General features: G+C 39.6%; 2 protein-coding genes across 2 annotated transcripts in view; one reads left to right on the forward strand and one right to left on the reverse strand.

The window, feature by feature from the left end:
* The window catches only part of RNF13 (ring finger protein 13), a 39,526-nt gene extending 28,048 nt beyond the window's left edge, over positions 1-11,478 (reverse strand). The window contains exons 1-3 of the mRNA XM_061452796.1: positions 11,330-11,478; positions 4,818-4,945; positions 1,576-1,656 (exon numbers count right to left, since the gene is read on the reverse strand). Coding sequence (XP_061308780.1) covers positions 1,576-1,656; positions 4,818-4,931 — 195 coding nt within the window. The 5' untranslated portion in view covers positions 4,932-4,945; positions 11,330-11,478. The remainder of the gene's footprint in view (positions 1-1,575; positions 1,657-4,817; positions 4,946-11,329) is intronic.
* A 1,213-nt stretch (positions 11,479-12,691) lies between these two features.
* Positions 12,692-18,560, forward strand: COMMD2 (COMM domain containing 2). Its single transcript, XM_061452773.1, has 5 exons — positions 12,692-12,818; positions 12,944-13,021; positions 13,449-13,531; positions 14,847-15,020; positions 15,519-18,560. Exons 1-5 carry the CDS (start codon positions 12,752-12,754, stop codon positions 15,714-15,716), a joined length of 600 nt encoding a protein of 199 aa, XP_061308757.1. The 5' UTR covers positions 12,692-12,751; the 3' UTR covers positions 15,717-18,560.
* The last annotated feature ends 1,128 nt before the right edge of the window (positions 18,561-19,688 follow it).

Here is a 19,688-nt window from a genome sequence, read left to right on the forward strand (position 1 = left end):
GACATTCCTTTTTCCTTTACTAGAATATGCTCTTTTCCTTGATCAAATCTCTAGATCACCTGAAAGGAGCAGCTTTATTAATTTTATTAATATTAGGTAATAATTACATTGTTGGTAATTAGATTTCCTTCTATCAATCTCTTCACAACAGATTTTGATTATCAAGATACAGAAAAATCCAGACTGTATACCTAGAGCAGGTTTTGCCTACCCTTCATTTGAAACACACCTCTTCAGAAAATCTGCTCTGTGTCTGCAGTACAGTCCCAACATAACAGATGAGTTTGGAGGCTAATGCAATGGAGTAGCATTTGAAATAAGGATATCCCTGTAATATTCATACAGATTTAAACCGTTTTTAAATCCAGAAGAGGTCACCATACAGACAAAGAGCAGTGAATTGCTAGAACATAAGAATACAAGTAATTTGTTTCATGTGAATAAAGATCATGAGAAGCTCCTGTGAGTTCAAGAAACTCCTATAGTTGACAGCTTGAAGCTGTTTCCACTGACAGATTTAGATATATAGAGAGGTCACCACCTGTGCAGAAATTATATCATTATATACAAACATAGCTATAAACTGATAGTTTAAATATGTAAAATATATCTAATAGACAATTTATGTGTTTATAAACTGTCAGTTTAAATATACTTTTTATATATAATCTTACATTTTATCCATAAATATGTAGTATTCATAAAGTTTAACCTTCAACAGAGGAGCAATTTTGTTTTGGGAAATAGGATTTTGTAATGGTAATTTCCCTTTTAGCAGAGAAGCTGCACCCAGCAACCTGTTCTTTATCAAGTTTGTGGTGACAGGCACAACACTACACACCCTTTATTAAAAGCAAGATCCACTGAAGATTCTGCACTGATTTGCTGACACACAAATTTAGGTCCCTGAGGTTCCCCCACTTAGCGCAGCAAACCTTACTTATGTTACATAGTTTCACATAAAGCATTTACTCTTTTTAACTGGAGTGGTATGCCTGGAACCAACTGTATTCTGTGGAGAAGTTTTATACAAATCACACAGCATTACGTTGCAGTTCAAGAAATACATACATAGAAACTGAAGGCTAACTACAACCGGGCTGGATTTTTCTTATTTTTTACAAAATAATTAAAATCCAAAGAAATAAGTTTTAGTATTGTATTAAAGACTAAGACTCAGTACTACAGAGATGACAACCTTCACCTTAGTTACAACACAGATGTCTAACAGTTAAAAAGATTAGAATCAAAGCTCCTTGTATTTATTTTGGATGTTATTAAACTGGCTCACTACATGGGCAAATTACTTAATTGCACTGTTTCTCATATAGTCAGTAAACAACTACACATCTCTAACTTTTTCCCAAAACAAAACCAGTAGGCATGAAAATGGTGTCACCTTGAGGTTTCATTTCAGGCCTTTTCCACATGTTTTGCTTGAGCAGTAGATTAATCTGTTCTGTATTTCTTCCTCAGTGCTATTCATTTAACTTCTATCTTTTTTGGCTTACAGAAGAAATATTCAGCAGATACAGTTCAACAGACACAGTGGGGATTTTTTATTTTTTATTTTACCTTCAAGCCTTCTGCTGGCAGTCTGTAGCCAAATCTAGCAGGTAGGTCATCAAAGGTCTGGGTTCCATTTTCAAGATTATACTAAAATAAACAAATTTTAAAGAAAATTCAGGTTTGGAACAGGAGAGAAATAGGTAACAGGTATAAACAGAAATAAACAAAACCATGTTTTTGTTTTTTAGATTAAAGTATTTATCAGACATAGAACCTCTTGGGACCATGTCAATGAAATCACAAAATTGCTTCTTCCACTTGTCATGGCAATATCATTCTTTTCTTAACTAGTTGTCAATACAAGGAAGTAACAGATCTTCTGTTAAATTATCCATATGTTAAATTTTCTTTCTACTGTCTACAATTCAAATACCATCATACGTGCAGACTATAAAATACAAACAACCCAAAAAGCTCAAAAATCAAAAGAGCTGAGGTTCTGGGGTGTGGGTTTTTTTTGGATTGTGGTGTTCTTGTTGGCTTGGGTATTATTTATTTTTTTTTCCTTTGAATTCGCTCACATACAGGGAAGAACAACGTCTAACGGGTGGTTTCTTGTAGGCAAAGAATAGCTTCCATACATTATCCTTTCTAAATTACCTGCTGTCTATTCAGGTTAGCAGCTGAAAACTATATGGTTTTGTCTTATATTAACGATGAACTCTCATTTCAAAGCAGAGGAATACTACAAAGACCTTAGATCTGTGGAAACTTGGTTTCCCCTTTCTCTGTTCATCTTCTGTAGCTCTATGATATGTCTAACCAATGCAGAATTCACACAGAATTAAAAAAATAAATTATGTATGCTGTATTTTTTCATTAAAAGTAATAAAGTTAGTTTCTTGCAAAAGTTGTGAATTACATAATAACTGAGTTGAATGCACATCAGTTGGTTAAGTTTTATTACATAGCTTAGTGACTCAGAAATATTTGCCTATTCATTGTATTACACAGTTGTCATACAGAACAGTTAAGTAAGGATTGTGTTTCTTTCAGAGGGACAAGGCATTTCCTAAGAGCCAAGCTTAGACACAGAAACTCAAACTACAGTTCACAGAAAAACACTACCATGATTTATCTTAACTCTTTCAAAGGAGCAAAATTTCAAAGGAGCTGCCTTCCCACAGATTTTAATAAAATTGAGGGGGAAGAGACAGGAATGGAACTAAATCTGAAGGAAGCATTTTTGTTCTGTTTAATCAACCTGCTCCATAAAACCTCTTCACCTTATCTCCCATCCTACCATCACATAGCACAGCACTGTGCGAGTAAAACCTGTCTTCCTCCATTCTCACTATTCACTCATCCGCCTTCTTAAAACGTCCTTCCTGAGCTCGTGCTACTCTTTTGAATCACTTAGCAACCCCCAACTTAATCTGGGAGTCAGACACAACCCTGTTTATTTTTAGCCATTGTTTTAAAAATAAACAATAATGCTTCATATACATGTAACTACTTTATACAAACATAATCCTTCATTTGAGGCTGCAACTACCCAAGAACACTGAAGCATAACACACATAAATCAGTCAGAAAAGAATTTCTTTTGTTGGAGAACCCAAAATTTGAGTGGAATCTTACTCCACAGACAATCACTGAACCATGAAATCTCCCAAGATTATAAAATATTTGTAAGCCTTCAACTCCATGTGACACAGTGTGCAAACATTCTGTCTTCTGAGTATCTCATAAGCTTTCCACTGACTTTTTATAGCAAACTTTAAAGAAGTGCCTAGTTCATCTTTTCATTTCCTGCTGCAAAGATATTCTCAGAAATCCTTCAAAACCCTTTTTTAACCCTTCAAAAGCCTTTCTACCCATCTTTCTGTTACAAGGTGCTATTTCTCAAAACGGGGCGGGGGGGATGAGGGGAGAGCCTTCTACTGGTTCCTTCAGTTGACAATAGCCAGCCCGCAGCATTGGGAACCTTCCTGTTGCAGGAGGGAGAGGGAATCAACAGCAGCACAAGCAAACAACACAATTCCGCTGTATCCCTGCCCATGGCAGGGGGGTTGGAACTAGATGATCTTATGGTCCTTTCCAACCCAAAGCACTCGATGATGCTATTCTCCCATGAGAATAGATCCATAACTTCCAAATACCCAGACACTTCATGAATAACACACTTCATGTTTAGATGGAATTATTTCAGAATACTGCACACAAGTTTAAATAAAAGAAATTAAGCTAAACTTTAAAAAATGCCCTTTTTTATGTGGGTGGATTGTTTTGTTTTAAATATCTTTTCTAAGGGAGGAAGTAGCAAGAATGAAAAAGAGGTTTCTTATGAAAAGAGGAATCACGTGCTTGGTTAGAGAGGAAAGGGGAGGAGAGAAATTCAGTTTTACAGTAGAAAGTAATTTTTAAAATTTCACAATAGAATGGTGATGTCAGTTCCACAATAAAGCAATTATCTATAAAGCACTGATCCTTAAAATTTGTATCTACAAAAAATAATAGAACACTAACATCCCAAAGATCCAAATTGCATAATCCAGTACTCATCAACCCCACATTACCATGACATTTTAAGTACTTTTAACATTTAATTTCAAGGTTTTTTCGTGCTGTTCTCTTAAATTAATGGATATTAACAACTCTCCTGGATAGTACTGTAAATAGCAGAGACTATGAAGACTGTAGTACTTACATTTAATTATATATAAAATTGGTAATACACAGCCCTGCAACAACTTTTACCACTAACCCTATGTTCATTATATTCTTTATTAGCCTGATAATTTAAAATTCTACACATACCAACAAAATTATTCTTAATGAGAGCACATACTATGAGCTATTAAAAAAAATATATATACATCTATCTAGGTGCAACACACACAAACACTTAACTGACAAGGCCTCTGGCACACACATAAATTATACTACTCACAAAAGATTATATTACTTCATTTTATATCATTACCCTACAAAATGGTACTCATCATCAAAACTTAAATTGGTGTCTAAACCAATGAATCATGACATTTTTTAACAGGATTATAACATGCTATAGGGTATCTGGTCAGATTTGAACTTTTAAAATGTCTAAGGGAATGAAGTACTCTGTCACGGTATCTGAGCACACATCATCTGTAAGCTCATTTGAAAATGCACTCTTTTTTTTATTGAACTAAAATGTCGAGGCAATTCCATTCTGAGCAACCTACTATAACATTTATTTTACTGATTCATTAATAGAATAGTTTAAAAGAAGATTCAGTTTTACAGAGATTTCTTATACTTACTGCTAAAATATCTGCCTCCACAGGTAAAAGATTCAGAAACGCGAATAACTGAACAGTCAGAATAGTGTATATCTGAGTGGCAGACAACATCAGCATTCCTATTGACAACAGCATATTTTATTTAGCACCTGCAACAAAAAAAACAAACCAGAGTCAAGACATACAGCAAATATTTTCCCTCTGTGATTTTTACTAGGCTCTATTGGTCAGTTAAAATTTTCTAAAGTAGTATGCAAAACTTTGTTCTATGTTTACTTTTGATTACAAGTAATCTTCAATTTATTCAACTATTTTAGAGATAGAAACCCTCTTTGCTAAGAGCTTGTAACCTCCATGGGAATGCATGCATAAACCAAAAACTGTAATATTACCACTTCAAAGAGCTTTAGGAAACATGTATCAATGCAAACTATATACAGGAATGAACATTTATATGCTATTCATAATCTTTAGACACTGTTAATTTTTATCTTTCCTTCTTCTAGCATAAATCCAAATCAGCAAAATTTCATGTAGCTGGAATAGTTGTACTAAAAGCATTTATTTATTTCTAAATACACACTTGCAAAACCAGTGGGATACCAACAGGCAAGAAATACAAACTAGTTCTATGAAGTTCGGTGACATGCACAAATGTACATATGCGACTTACGGTCTGGACAGGAGATTTACTCTCCTGTGAACTATCTAGATTTTTAAGACCTTTAAAAAAAGGGTACAAGTACTCTGTAAAGTATGCTTGTATGCAAGCTCACGATATTAAATGGAGGTTAATTCTGCTTTGTTAATAAATTTTCATTAAGAACAGGAGCAAAAAGCAACAGCTTGTATCTGGAAATGGTTTTTGGTTTTTGACAGAAACTCTTCTTAAAAACTGATTTATCATTAACCAAGGAAAAAAAGTGTGTAGAGGGGCTAGAAGGAAGCAAACCAAACATTTCCATGTTTTTCCTTTGCCACACAAAGATTTTTTTTTAATGATTAAAAAAAAATATACTAAGGGCCTGACTGCCTTCCTTGTATGAGCAATGAATGATACCTACACCCTTAATGAAGTCACTAAGACCTTCATGTTTGCCTCAAAAACAAAAAAAAACAAAAAAAAAACCCAAACCCAAACTTCCCCAAAACCCCCAACAACCACCAGCAAAAACCCCCAAACAACCATGCCTGAAAAAAAACATTTGAACGAACAGATTTTGTTCTGCAATTTCTCATTATCAAAAATTGGCCAATTTTGCAATCATGTGTATCTTAAATCACAAAATTGGCCCATCAAATGCAACGTAAGTGTTAAAGATACAGCGCTTAGGTTTTGAACATTTCAATTATTTTCAGCAAAGACAAAAGCTAACACAATATATTAATCTACAGCTTAGAAACTCAGTATTCTTTGAAACAGGTTACAGATACTTTCCACTTGTCTCTCCAAAATAACTATTTTTCTGGCACCAAAGAGTCCCTAGTCTAGACAACAAACATGATTCAGGTTGAAATGTCATTTCCACGACTGACAAAGGCTGCTCCTTATGATCACAGAATTTACTATATGCCTGTGAAGGACAAACTTCCTCCACAATTATAGGACCCTCATATTTATGCTCTCACAACCCACAAAAATAAGAACAACATGGTACTCATCTGCAACATTTACTAAATATCACATTTAAGGTAGTAAGAAATGGTGTCTCTGCAAAGTTCTCATTTAAAACGCGGAATACCATTAAATGCCCATGAACGTTTAACCTCACGTGGGTCTATCAGCTGGTAATAGAAACAACAGGAAATACACATTCACATTAAGGTTAAGATTCTACTAGCCAAATCACAAAATCAAACATCCAAAAACTTGGGTTGGGCAAGGAAGAGGAAGAAATTTCAACTTTCTACATAATGACTGATGCCTTTTAGTGCATGCCACTCATGCACTGAATGAAGCAAGGTTCTGTAGTGGAAAAATATAAGAATATAATTTATTAAACTGTATAGCTATTTCTACAAAAAAGGGCAAATGGATAAACTGAAGTTGTGCAATCAGCCATAAAAGTAGCACTTCCCAGTTTGAGTCCTTGGATTTCCACATAAACTGTACCTTTTAATACTTCCCCCATGATTTACAAGTTTCCTAATGTTTTTAAAGAGGGTTAAATTCCTGTTATATATACTTCCCGCAGCCTCCAGTAATGTGAGGGGCTGAGATTTAGGCTTAACTTGTGCTGTTGGGAAATGCAACCTGAACTGGAAAGACATGAAGCTGTGTAAGAATACTGGCCAGATGCCCATCTATCTTCTCCCCATCTCTCAGGCACTACATGTTGAGGCTTCTGTCCCATATGATGTTGCCAAAAGACAGGATGGATTACCGCCATGTGTCTCTGCCCCTCCCCTAAAAGAATTAAACCAGTGTTTGTTTTCTGTACCTCTCTATTGACTCAGCCCTTTTACTTTCTTTTCCCCAGATGTCATATTCTATCAACTTTATTTTATTAAAACAGAACTCAGTATCAATGTACAATTTCAATGTCCTATTACAACATGTTCTGATACTCTAAGTCACAAAAATAGACTTAATCTATGAGCCTATATATAAGCATTGATAACACTGGAGATGTTTTCTGAATTTGCATTTTAAAAGAATGTGTTTTAGCTATATAATAACCTAGATCATTTAACAGCTGCACTTTCATCTACAGAACATGAGGGACAACAACTATGGCTCATTTCTGTGTGACATGCTCTTATCACCTGACCCTAGTATGCATGTTCAGTGGGACAGCTACAAGCACACAAGCTTAGAGAGGAAAGATTAAGTGGGAATCTCCATTACGACCCACCTGGACAACAGGCAAGTCTGCTGGGCAGGGTCTTAAAAAGAAGTGACAGAGAATGAGTTTATTCCAAGCACTACTACTCACCAAGTGAGGCAATACATTTTAGTGCTTAAAAAATACCTTTCTGTTTCTCTTTGAAGAAGACTGTTTTAACAACAAAAACTCTTTAGAACAAATTGTAACAGATAAGTACCCTAACACAGCCTCTAACTAACCTGGGATACAGTAAGATATGAGTGTGCAGCCTGATCACCATTAATTCCCAGAAAACATCTGGCATCAGGAATATCCCCATGAGAACAATAGTAGTCACTGTTTATGAGAGCAGCCAGGAAGAACCTCCTCCTCAGCTCTCACTTCCAAATGCCTTTCACTGCAAAAACACAACCCACTGCCGAAGATCACGACCTCTGTTCTTCAATGACAAGTTACATATGACAATTTCTTTTTTGCACTGTTGCTACAGTCATAATCCAGTCTTAAGACAGACAATGATTAGCTGTCTACAGAGGAACTCCACATTCCTCTTTGGATTAGCTATAGCATGACCATGCACAGGCAATCTCTTAAGAAGACAGAGTACAAAATACCTTACGCCCCTTACAAAAACTCGCACTTAAATGTGATTGAGCTAAAAAAATCCAACATTCAAACCTCCAACATATTCAACAAAAAACATATGATCCAGTGCACTACCTACTTCAGAGTATGAAACAAACAACAACTAAATGCTACCTTCAGCATGAAATCTAGCCACTTGCATTGCTGAATTTAGAAGAATTGCTTGGTCCACAAATGAACACCTAAGCCTCTGCAGCAATTCTTGTAATCTCGCAGTGAGGAATTACTTGAAATTACATAAAATTAAAATAGTGGTAACACAAAACAGCAGCAAATACATTGGATCCAATATTGCTATAATAGTTAAAAAAATACAAGTTTTAAAATTAGATGGTACACAATATCGCTATCAGAGCATCCAGATCTCCTCTAACTTCTTTTATTGGAGAAATTAAAAGTACTTCTAATTCAACTCTATTAGGTCATTCAAGTTGTTTGTATGATATGTTAAAAACCTCAAAATTGAGGCTTCTTATTTAAATGGTTCTATGGGGATTTGTTTTGACTGTAGATACTTCATAGTGAAAATTGTATCTTTGTTGACTTAACTGAGGAATCGCAGCCAAGACTGCTACATTTTCTTTCAGGACTACTACATTTTCTTTCACAATCAAGAAGTACCTAAGAACTCCTGTCTTACTGTCGTATTCTTTATGGGGTTTCTAAGCAAAAAGCACTGTCCCATGATCAGAGGTCCTCAATATTAATTACAGCAAATAACAGTCAGTTAAATTTGATTCAAACTTACACTAACACAAAGATAATTAAGGTTCACCATTACTAACGGGAAGAAACAGCTGGTATTTCAAAAACAGTTCTCATGATCTTGACTTGGTCATTCAGACATGATACTTTGTGCAACTTTCAACTAGTTATCGGAACAGAAGCTACAGCCACAGGAACCTGTAATTAATTGTGACATTCATGAATTTTTATTTCTAAATTAAGATTTACCAGTTTCCCTTATCAGCCTGGCCTAAAAAAGAGGATGTCAGTGAAGCTGAAAGGATAAAGAACAAAAAAAATTCAAAAAAAAACCACTTCTACCAGACAGAAGCAACAATACACTTGAAGCTATCACAGTATTTTAACCAAGACAGTAAATTCAGCACATACCTTACAAGACAGAGAAACATTAAAATAGTATTGAGCAAGTCAGAAAAACACCAGAACTAAAGCTGTCCTTGCTAATAACATGCATGCACAGTGCAGTCTTCTCTGTCAAAGTTACACACAGATTCTTCTGGGCCTAAGAACTATTGCCTCAAATACAAGTTTAAAAAAACAAAAACAAAAATCTTACAATTCCTGAAATTCCGTGGCTCATTTGTAGATAACACTCTTAATTGAGCAAGACAGCTTAAAGCACACAGAAATATAAGTTTATGTAATTAAAGACTATACAGTAAACCACACAAAAGAAGTTAAACTTGTCTCTGCATTAATCTTCAGCACTTTACATCTGATTTTCCAGTGTAAGTTCTCCTTAAGTAACTCCAAGTATTTTGAGAATCATTTTTCCTCCCACACTAAATTCTTGAACTCACAAGCCTGAGGAGCTACACCGCTCCCTCACAGGAATGAACAGGATAACCAGGTTAGAACTGAGGAGAGGAGAACGTGGGGTGTGCTGTATTACAGCACACCTACAAGCAGCAAGGCAACCATGAAGTAAACACACTGACTTGGAATATACCAGACATTATGGACATGGTATTGTCCATAAAGAAAAGGCAGCAATAGTACTGTTGTTTGTACAAAAAAATAACATGTTTCTGATGACACTTTCAAAGGAAGGGGACAGCAAAACCTCCCTTCTCACCAGAAGGATGGCTGGATAAGCTTGACACAACATATAACAGATACAGCTATCTGCTGTACTGGACACAAAGAATGTCTTGCCTACCTCTTAATTCATTAACGGTATTGTCTGCATTAATAATAGGGGCTGTGAAACATACAATGTTTTTAACACCGATGCACTGACTCCCAAACCAGAAAAAACAACTTCAGTGGAAATCATTCTCCTGGATACAGTCCCTACATCCTGCTAAAAATACTAGTTTCATGCTTGCCAATGCAAACAAGCCTTAGGAGCACGTTTAAGACAGATGTCATAAATACATTACATGGCTTAGGACACAGATAAGAACCTCCAGAGCTTTTGGCAACTATCCACAAGCCAAGCTCCACAAAGTACATAGAAGCTTCTGAAAATTTGACGCTTATCTATCGGCCCAAAAAGTATTTCACAGCAGAAGACAACACAAAGCAACTCCTTACCTGAGTAGTTATGCTCATATTACAAGTCTCAAGAGAACAGCTCTTTCCCCTTCCATTAGTGAAAAAAAACTCGCATATCTGTACATTTCTACTTCAGCGCTTATAAGGATTACAATGCTTACAACAATCTCAAAAATCACAGGACCACATAAAAACCTTGTCCTGACGCAAACTCAGTGACAACATTCTAAATCTCCATCAACAGAACTCAATATCCACCTATCCACAGAACTGAAAACTAACGCACACACGGCAAGCTCCATGTTCAGATCTGGTAAAATGCACAAGCTATTCCTCTCAACCAGTTTCCATCTTTCTACAGGCAACTGGGTTGTCAGCCAGCCAGGCTCCACGCTATTCATCCTCTTCCAAGCACAACCAGTCTCACAGCGTACAGCCAGCCCGAGGGGAACCACATACCGGGCGGGGCCGTAACATGTCAGAGCAAGACTTGAAGCTTAACCCAGTCTGGAGCAACGCTCGAAGAGCTTTTCAGCTCCTTCCTTCCCACCCTCCCGCGGACCTCCGCGCAGCCTGTGGTGAGGCCTTGCGGGAAGGGGCAGCTAGGCTCACCGCAGCGGGGCCGGCCGTGGCTCCGCCAAAGCCGCACGGGCAGACGGCCCCGCCTCACTGCTCCAAGGGTGGAAGCAAATAAGCGCTGCGCAATGGCGTGACAGAGCAGGTAACTTCTTAACCGCCACGAAGCCAGGACGCTCAGCAGCAAGGAAAGGTGCCGAGAGGCCCTCTCCACCGCGCCCCCGCCGTGGCGGCCCTCACCTGCGGGCCCGGCACAGGGCCCGGCGCGGGGAGCCGAGAGCCGCGCCTAGGCCGACTCCATGGCGCCCTCCGTCCGCTCCGCGGCCACAGCGGAAGTCCCGCCCACCGCCGAGCGGTAAGAGACGTTGGCCGGGGAACAGGCCATTGCTCGCCTGGGCTGCCACTCAAGCGCTGGCACCGGACGCGGGGCGGGCTTAGCAGGTGAGTGGCGGAGCTGGGCTCAGCAGCCGGTCCCGCCCGCGAGGGGCGGGGCTTCCTGTGCTACGTCACCAGGCGCTGCACTTGCGGCCGGGCAGAGAGAGTAGCTGCGGCTGCGTCGGGTTTGGGCTCACTGTGCGCGGTCGCGGTGGTTGGTTGTTGGGCTTACTCTGTCGCTTGTGTTATCAGCAGTAGGGGAACCTGAGGAAGGCGACCACCGTGGCTGGTATCCGATGGGTATCCGATGCTGGCGGCCAGAGTGGCCTCCTCAGCCCCTCGTGCGTGGCGGAATCATGGTTTGGCCGAAGCGTGCCGTCGTCCTCGAGCTCTCAGATGGAGTGAGGGACGGTGGAACTGTCCCGCCGAAGTACGTGGGGATCGGGTGCCGGAGAGTAACGTAGCCGACATGCCTCTACCTCAGTGCGGAGCCTGCCTGTCCTGCGGAATGGCGGGGTGTACCCGGCGAGGGAAGGGCCTCAACAAGCTGCCACATCGAACTCCAGCACTGTACGGGAGACAAGATGGTTTTCCCCACTCTGTATTAAAAAAAAAAAATCCAAGCAGAAAAGTACCCTGGAGAAATGTTACTCTAAACACAAAAAGTAATAGGATAGGAGAAGAGGGTGCGGGAAGGAAGGTAGCAAGTTGGGGGTCATATAGCATGTATCACCTGTTGGCTCACTGTATGTTTCCAGTCTTTGTGTAGTTTTTTCCTTGCCAGCGTACAGTCCATTTCTCTGCACTATCCTATTGATGTTCTTGTCACAAAGGAAATGAGCTGCCATTGAGGCAATTATCAGGATTCCTAGAGAAATTCACTCACATATATAGATACTCAGGTTTGGGGTTTTTTTTTCCCCCTTTTTTTTTCATGCATGTTATCTCCACTGTTTTATTTCTCTTTTACCTTTTCCTATCATTTTTACACTTGCTTTTCAAGCATAAGATTTGTATTCCTTTTTCTCACTTTCAAACTTACTGTCTAATCACCTTTAGTTTATGATTTCTGGGAACCGAAGGGTCAAGGGATTGGAATCCGTTACGTCACTCCAGCGCAGCTCGGCGGGACCGAGAACGGTGGCACGCCGGTCACAAACGCTGGTGCTCGCCGCATCGACCTCACTGCCTCCCGCCTTCCTCCAAGACGGGCCCCCACTCCCCGCGCGGCCCCGCGCAGGCGCGTACCAGTGCAGAGCCGCACCCTTTCGTGCGTAAGCTGGAGCGATGCTGCTAGTGCTGTCGGAGGCGCAGAGAGCGGATCTGGGCTGTTTGCCGCGGGCGGGCGCCGCAGGTTCAGCACCGAGACGGGCACCATGGAGGGGGGATCGGGGGTGCGGCGCTGTCGGCGGCGGGGAAGACCCGGCAAGGGCGTGGGACGCGGCAGGAGTGCAGCGGAGTTGTTTTTTCTCGTTTCAGCGGTCGGCGAGCTGGGGCGCCTGGCGGTGGAGCTGCTGCGGCGGGGCGCGGCGCCGCGGGCCTACGAGGCGGCCGCCAGTAAGGCACGGGTAGTGGGGGGGGAGCCAGGCTGCACGGGGCCCGAGGGGTAGGGGAGAGGGAGAGAGGGCTTGGCTCAACCTCGTTTAGGGTCGTGTCACCGGGTGTCGGGCCGGCCCGGCGTCGGCAACACCTGCCTTGCTGCGTGCGCGAGCCCGGCGTCGGGCGGGAGCGCGCAGGTTCCTTACTGAGCCGTGAGAAGCGGTTTGGGCTTCTCCAGGGGGTTCTGGGTTGTTTTGGGTGGGGGATCGAACTGGCTGTTTGCCCCCCTTAACATTCGTATTTGAGGGGTGTGCAGCCTCCGCGTTTTTTTTTACTTTTCTATGCATGTTTTGTAAGTTGGCTTGGGATGAATTTGCAGGTTTTTTGCATTGGTGCTCTTGCAGCTTAATGGGGAAGTAAAAGGTACTTTATGCTTTCCTTAAAGGAAAACTTAACATCGACGTTGACACCATTCAGCATGGAGTGGAAGGACTGATGTATCTTCTCACTGAAAGCTCCAAAGTTATGGTGAGGATCCCTTTGCTCTCAAATTAAAGGATACACCAAGAGGTGTCATCTAAACATGTACAGCTCTGAAAATACAGATGAATAGAGAAAACCTAGTTCACAATTCTGACGGCATGTGTTAATTTCAAAAAAAGGTGTCTCTTACTGAAACACTATCTGTGTGGATGCCTGGAATTTGCATCCCATGTCTGAAGCTAAGACTTGACACTGCTTTAATAATGTATAGGGAGAACATGCAGTAATTTAGTTGGTATAGAGAAGTATACTTCAGGATTAAGCATGCTCTAAATAACAAAACTTGAGTGAAGGTGGTTTTAGTGTTGTTCAGCTGCTGCACGGGATGTGTGATATTCTAGCTGCCTGATAAGCACCCTAACATTTATCTGATGTGGTAAGTTTGAGAGCTTTCCCAGCTCCTGTCATCAGAAGTTTGGGTGGGTGTAAACAGGTATTAATAATATGATTACGGTTTCCATTAGGAGAACTTCCTACTTTTGATAACGTAGGATATTTGAACAATGACAACATGGAGAAGGGATACAGAGACAAGGAATTCCAAATAAAACTCAGGCATTGTGAAGTGAGGTGAAGGAGGGATTGAAATAGTGCAGAATCTTCCCTAGAGGGAGGTAGGGTGACTTGAATAACAGATAAATACAGGGTACTGTGGCAGAATGTAGCTGATCGCAGAATATAGCTGATCACAGAATGTATTTGTAAATGAGTGTGCTGTAAAGGCATGATGCTTGCTGTTGAACATGTAACTGCTGCCACAAGGGTGAACCATGTGTCTCCAGTTCAGCGCAAAGGCTGAAGCTGAGGGAATTGGCTTCTTGGGGCCGAGCTGAGTTACTGTAACATGGGCCTTGAAGCTCTATCTGGTGCTTGCTTACATCTGCTAACATTCAGGTCATTTCAGAGTATTTGAGTATCGGTATTATGTTCACATACTGTTGATAAATTGATGACCAAAATATGTACTTCCTCGTGACAAAGCTCAGATGCTTTGTTGTGTTGCATTTTGTTCTCTGGTATGAAGGCTTAAATGTGAGGGTGTTGAATTTTTTTTTTTTTAATAAAAACCTGACCTAAAACTGTTCCTGAAGCTCATAATAACCAGCAGTAATACGTCAACACATGTAAATCACTTGACGTAGATTATTTGTTTTGTCCTGGGTGTAGATCTGTCCTCATATGTTCGTGCAGGAGAACTACTTCACCATAGCATATGTAATATTTAATTAGCTTTCTTTTTTTCTCAACAAATAATGATTGTTGCACAGTTCTGTATTAAGGCTTAAATTGTTACTTCTAGATTTCTGAGACAGACTTCCAAGATTCCATTCACGTTCTGGGATTCTCAGATGAACTAAACAAGTTGCTGCTCCAGCTGTACCTCGATAACAGGAAAGAGATCAGGAGTGTTCTGGGTGAGCTAGCACCAAAGCTTCCCAGCTACCACAACCTTGAGTGGAGACTGGATGTGCAGGTAACTGCTGTTCTCAGTGTTCAGCATTTTACTTTACACATTTTTAACATCATAAAAGGGTACTAAACAATTTATATTGTTTAAAGAAATAGAGGAGGCAGGTTTTCATGTGTTTAAAACCAACATAATTTTGTGATTGCACCAAAGATAGCTAGTTATGAGGTAATTAGGATATGTAATGATACAGTATATTTGTTGCTTTACCAAAACTGGTCTCATAGTTCCACTGGTGTGTTAAAAATATTTGCATATACTAAATATGTTCAATCTCAAATTGTCACCTGATTTTCAGAAATATTATCACATTGATTCAAGTGGATTAGTATTGCCTAATGAGAAAACCAAGTAATAGATTGTATCTTCCATGTGAGTGAAAAGGATTTTTAAGCAGTCCTCCAAGCAGGTCTTGCAAACAAGTTGTGACTTGTAAATGTGAAAGCTGATAACCCTCGTTTGTTTGTCTCCCTGTTGCCGTTTCATCTGAACCCCACCATGCAGCTTGCAAGCAGGAGTTTGAGACAACAGATCAAGCCTGCTGTGACTATAAAGCTACACCTTAAGGAGAACGACGATCAGACTGCCCATGTGTTGCAAACGGACCCTTCCACCCTCCTGCACCTAATCCAGCAGCTGGAGCAGGCACTGGGGGAAATGAAAACGAACCATTGCAGGAGAATAGTGCGCAACATGAAATAGTGTTCGGTGGTCGTCATCTTACTGAGCAGTTTGTGAAATGACTGAAAACAGTGTTCACAAATAGATTTTGAAGAAAAATAAACATCTGGAACAGATGAAATGCTGTCCTGTGCCAGGATCTTGAACTAGTAATAATTATAGGCTAAATGTCCTCTGGGTGCTAACCTGACACACCTGCCTGATAGGAGATAGGTAATTGGTTTTGCTTTACTTGCAGATGTAGAAATGCAGTGTGCTATGCTGAGAATTTCTTTAGCTCTAAATTAGTATTGTTCCACTTGAAGAGCTCTCCTACATTAAGTAGAGCTGTCCCAATATTATATGAAACTGCACATTTATTTTTACATTTATCAAGTAGCTTTTTCCCTTGGCTTTGCTTCTGTTTTGAAGTTAATAAAATAAAAAAGAAAAACCACAAAACTATACTGGTGGGAATGGTCCTTAACCAATTCCATCTAGAAAGGTTCCTCTATTTAGACCCATGTACATGCAGGAGTCAATGTGGGACTGCTGCCATCTTCCTGCAGAAGATTCAGTTACTTTGGAGGCTGGACATTACATTGCTTTTCTACCCTTCTAAGTAAGTATGACCAGGGTAATCCACTCTAACACAGTCAGCTGTAACCCCTGCTTAGGCAGCCTCAGCTTTCTGCAGGGAGCAGTTGTCACAGACAACCCCATGCCCTAGACGTGAGTTAGCATATACTGGTTAGAGGTAAAAGGTGATCTGAGAAATGGCAGAAGCAAACCTGCAGGCTGGGAGGCAGGTTAATAGTACTAACTTCTGCTGAATCGGATCTTGTGTTGAGATGCAACCATTTTATTCGCCCTGCTTGGGTAGTGTGCTCCCAAAGGAAAGACTAGCTAAGTATTGCAATGTAAATGATGCTTTTCCATTTTCAAGAAAAAGGTCTTAAAGGTTATGTCAAAAATAATCTTTCAGTTGCAATCTAGTGCAAAGATTTGTAGCTTCTGGGACTAAGGTTAAATACTTTTCCTAATGTTATACTGTCACTAGTGAGGGTGCATCATAAAGCTGTTGAAGAGGACAGATGGGCAAGAGGGAACTGTACCACAGAGGTCTTGGCAGTAGCTGTGTGTTTACTGTCTGTCATGGCGACACCACAAATATCTGCATTGACTGGGTCTTTATAGTCCCAAATGCATTGTTTTCTTGTTGGTTTGAATGTTTGGACCTCTGAGAGCTGCTGTTCCAAAGGAAACCTGCCTGGCAAAAGTTAACTTTAATAAGTAACATTCACTTAAAGAGGTCAGTTTCCTGGAACAGGGAGTTGCTTGTTCTGTAATTGCTTTGTGTAGTGTGATGATTATGTGAACGAACTTCATTTCCTCTCCTCTATGCAAGTCAGTAACGGGTTTCATTTACCATTCACATGTGGTGACTTTTTTCATAGAGTCACAAAATTTTCTTCACATGTAGTATGTGGCACTTAAAAGTAATAAAGTGTTACTACTTAGGAATTCTGATTAGTTCTTTTTTTTTTTTTTTTTTTTTTACCCTGTAATTGGTCTACATTTTCAGGTGAAATACAGAACAGCTTATATGAAGGCAAGGTTTTTCTCTTTGTTCCAGCTTCTCACTGTAGCTGTAGTTCAGGACTTATAGCAGCAAAATAGAAGGTTTGGATACCAGTCCTAGAAGCTTTTTGTGCCTTAGAAAGTTCAGTAACTTTTTTTCCAAAGTGACTAATCAAAGTCAATCTGTAGGCAATGCAACATTTTAACCTTGAAGCAGTTTACAAACATTAATTAAGTTCTGAGTGTATTACATTACTGGTTCACCTATAACATCTTTTGAATATGGAGTATAATATTTTGACCTTGATGTAGAACTTTTGACTGTTTTGTTTCATTTCAGATTTAACGTCATTTTGCAGAGCTGCCCTTCCTGTGGGTGTCAGTATGGTCTTAGTTTACCAAGTCAGCAACTTGTGAGTGGCTCCCTGGCACCTAATTCATGGAGCACTAAATTCAGGCGAACATCATGCCAGTGCAAAGTCTCAAGTGCACAGAACAACTAAACATCTAACTAGTTGAAGTACAAACTGGATTATTTTCTCAAAAGCAAAGTTAGGCTCAGCTTTAGCTGTACATGTCTCAACAGATTTGTATCCCAGTTTATTTTTCCTGGTCTAAACAGCAGGGGGCAGAAAGTTTGCTTTCTGTAGCCTGCAAAGGAGAAGTTCTGCTATATAATCATTTCGGTGTCTGTCTTGCAGTAAGAATTGTCTCAATACTTAGTTTGTGATGTATTTCACTTTATATTTTTTGAATTCATCATTAATTTTAAACTGAAAACAACAGAGCTTCCAGTTTTCAGTAACTGTAAAACATTCTTTCTCCATCTGCTAATGAATTTGCTAAGCCACTTAGCTAAGAACATAATATAACCCCCAATTATTAAAGCTCAGGATAACATAATTTGTTTGGTGTTGAAAAATGTTTGTATTCTTTTAAGTACTGAGTAGACGCAAGATGCAACACTTTTCTTCCTCCTGCTCTGGTTTTTAATCCTTTGAATGAACCCATATAATCACTGTCCATTTTGCAAAATCTATTGTTTAAGTCTCTGATGCAGGTTTGAATCAGTTCCTCATCTTAGAAGTGTATTTAGGATCTCCTGTAAGCTTTATTTTCTTGCACTTTTGCTTGTCTCTGCCATGCTTTTTCATGAGTTTTTAATGTACTGGACCAAGTAGTTTTTTACCTGGCTAATTAATTAGATGTTCCTTGAATTACATGGAAAACTGTTTTCATCTAAACAGCAGTGGAGTTAATTTAGATCTACACATACATAAATAAAATCAATACCTGAATTTTGCATTAGGCCTACAATTCTCATTTAACAGAAAACCCACTGAACTAAGATTTTGTCTTAACACTGTGTTTTGAGTTTTATGTTAAATATATTACTGGTTTAAATTTAGTGCTGTTTAGGAAATGTGTCCATGTATTGAGTCAAAGGTATGAATGGTGACTTTGTTTCAGTCCTAGTTTTTGTAAGAATGCCTGTTTCCTATGCTGTGATTTTGTGAGATTAACAATAGATTGTGCATAGGAAAGGAAGTCCCAAGGTTAGGAATAAGCTGGCAAAACTCCATGAGTAAAGCTCTGCTGGTCCTTACTGCTGTAAACAAAGAGAAGGAAGTCTTCTCTCACACTGTGTTTGGCTTTGTGCTCAGGGTCAGGTATATTACAGCACAATCTGGTTTTCTAAATACTCTTGCTGATTTTATTTTTAAATTGTGGCAGTTTTATTACTGCAGTTGTATATTGAAATTTCACTTGTCTATCAGATTATGTGTATCTATAGCAAATACTATTATTTCATTTAGGGTCTGGATTTGTATTTGTTTGAAATGTGGCAGGTTTTAAAGGCTACTGGTAATTCTATGGCAGATAGTGAGCAGAGTGCTTTTATGTACATAAAAGTGCAGCTTTCAGTGTGTAATAAATTTTAGAATACATTTTAGGAATTACCATAATCATCAGCTTTACAGCTTGTTTCTTCTAGATTCTTTATTAGAACTTACTCTAACTACATAAGGAAAGGCAATCTTTCACTCCATCTGTGAAAATAACAAAATTTGTAATAGGGACACCGCTCTAAATAGTTGCATTCTGATTGGCCCAAAATGTAGGTAATATTCAGGCTAAGATGCAAACCATAGTGACCAAATATGCTGCAAAACACATTAAGTACATTGTTTACCATCATTAAATACGTAAGAACCTTCTACTGATCTTACTCTTTCATTTTCCCTATCTATTGCTCTGTGAAAGCAGGTTTACTTTGGTTTGGGTTTGGGGGGTTTGTTGTTTTTTTTTGGTTGGTTGGTTTTTTTTGGGGGGGTATTTGGGGTTCTTTTGTTGGGGGGGGGGGGGGGGGGGGGGAGGGGGGAGGATGGTGTTGGGTTTGTTAGGTTTGGGTTTGGGTTTTTTTCTTCCAAA

The sequence above is a fragment of the Pezoporus flaviventris genome, unplaced genomic scaffold (genome assembly GCF_033815535.1).
Source record: "Pezoporus flaviventris isolate CSIRO_AGI_PZ_B2104156 unplaced genomic scaffold, CSIRO_AGI_Pfla_v1 ptg000013l, whole genome shotgun sequence".
NCBI classification, from domain to species: domain Eukaryota; kingdom Metazoa; phylum Chordata; class Aves; order Psittaciformes; family Psittacidae; genus Pezoporus; species Pezoporus flaviventris.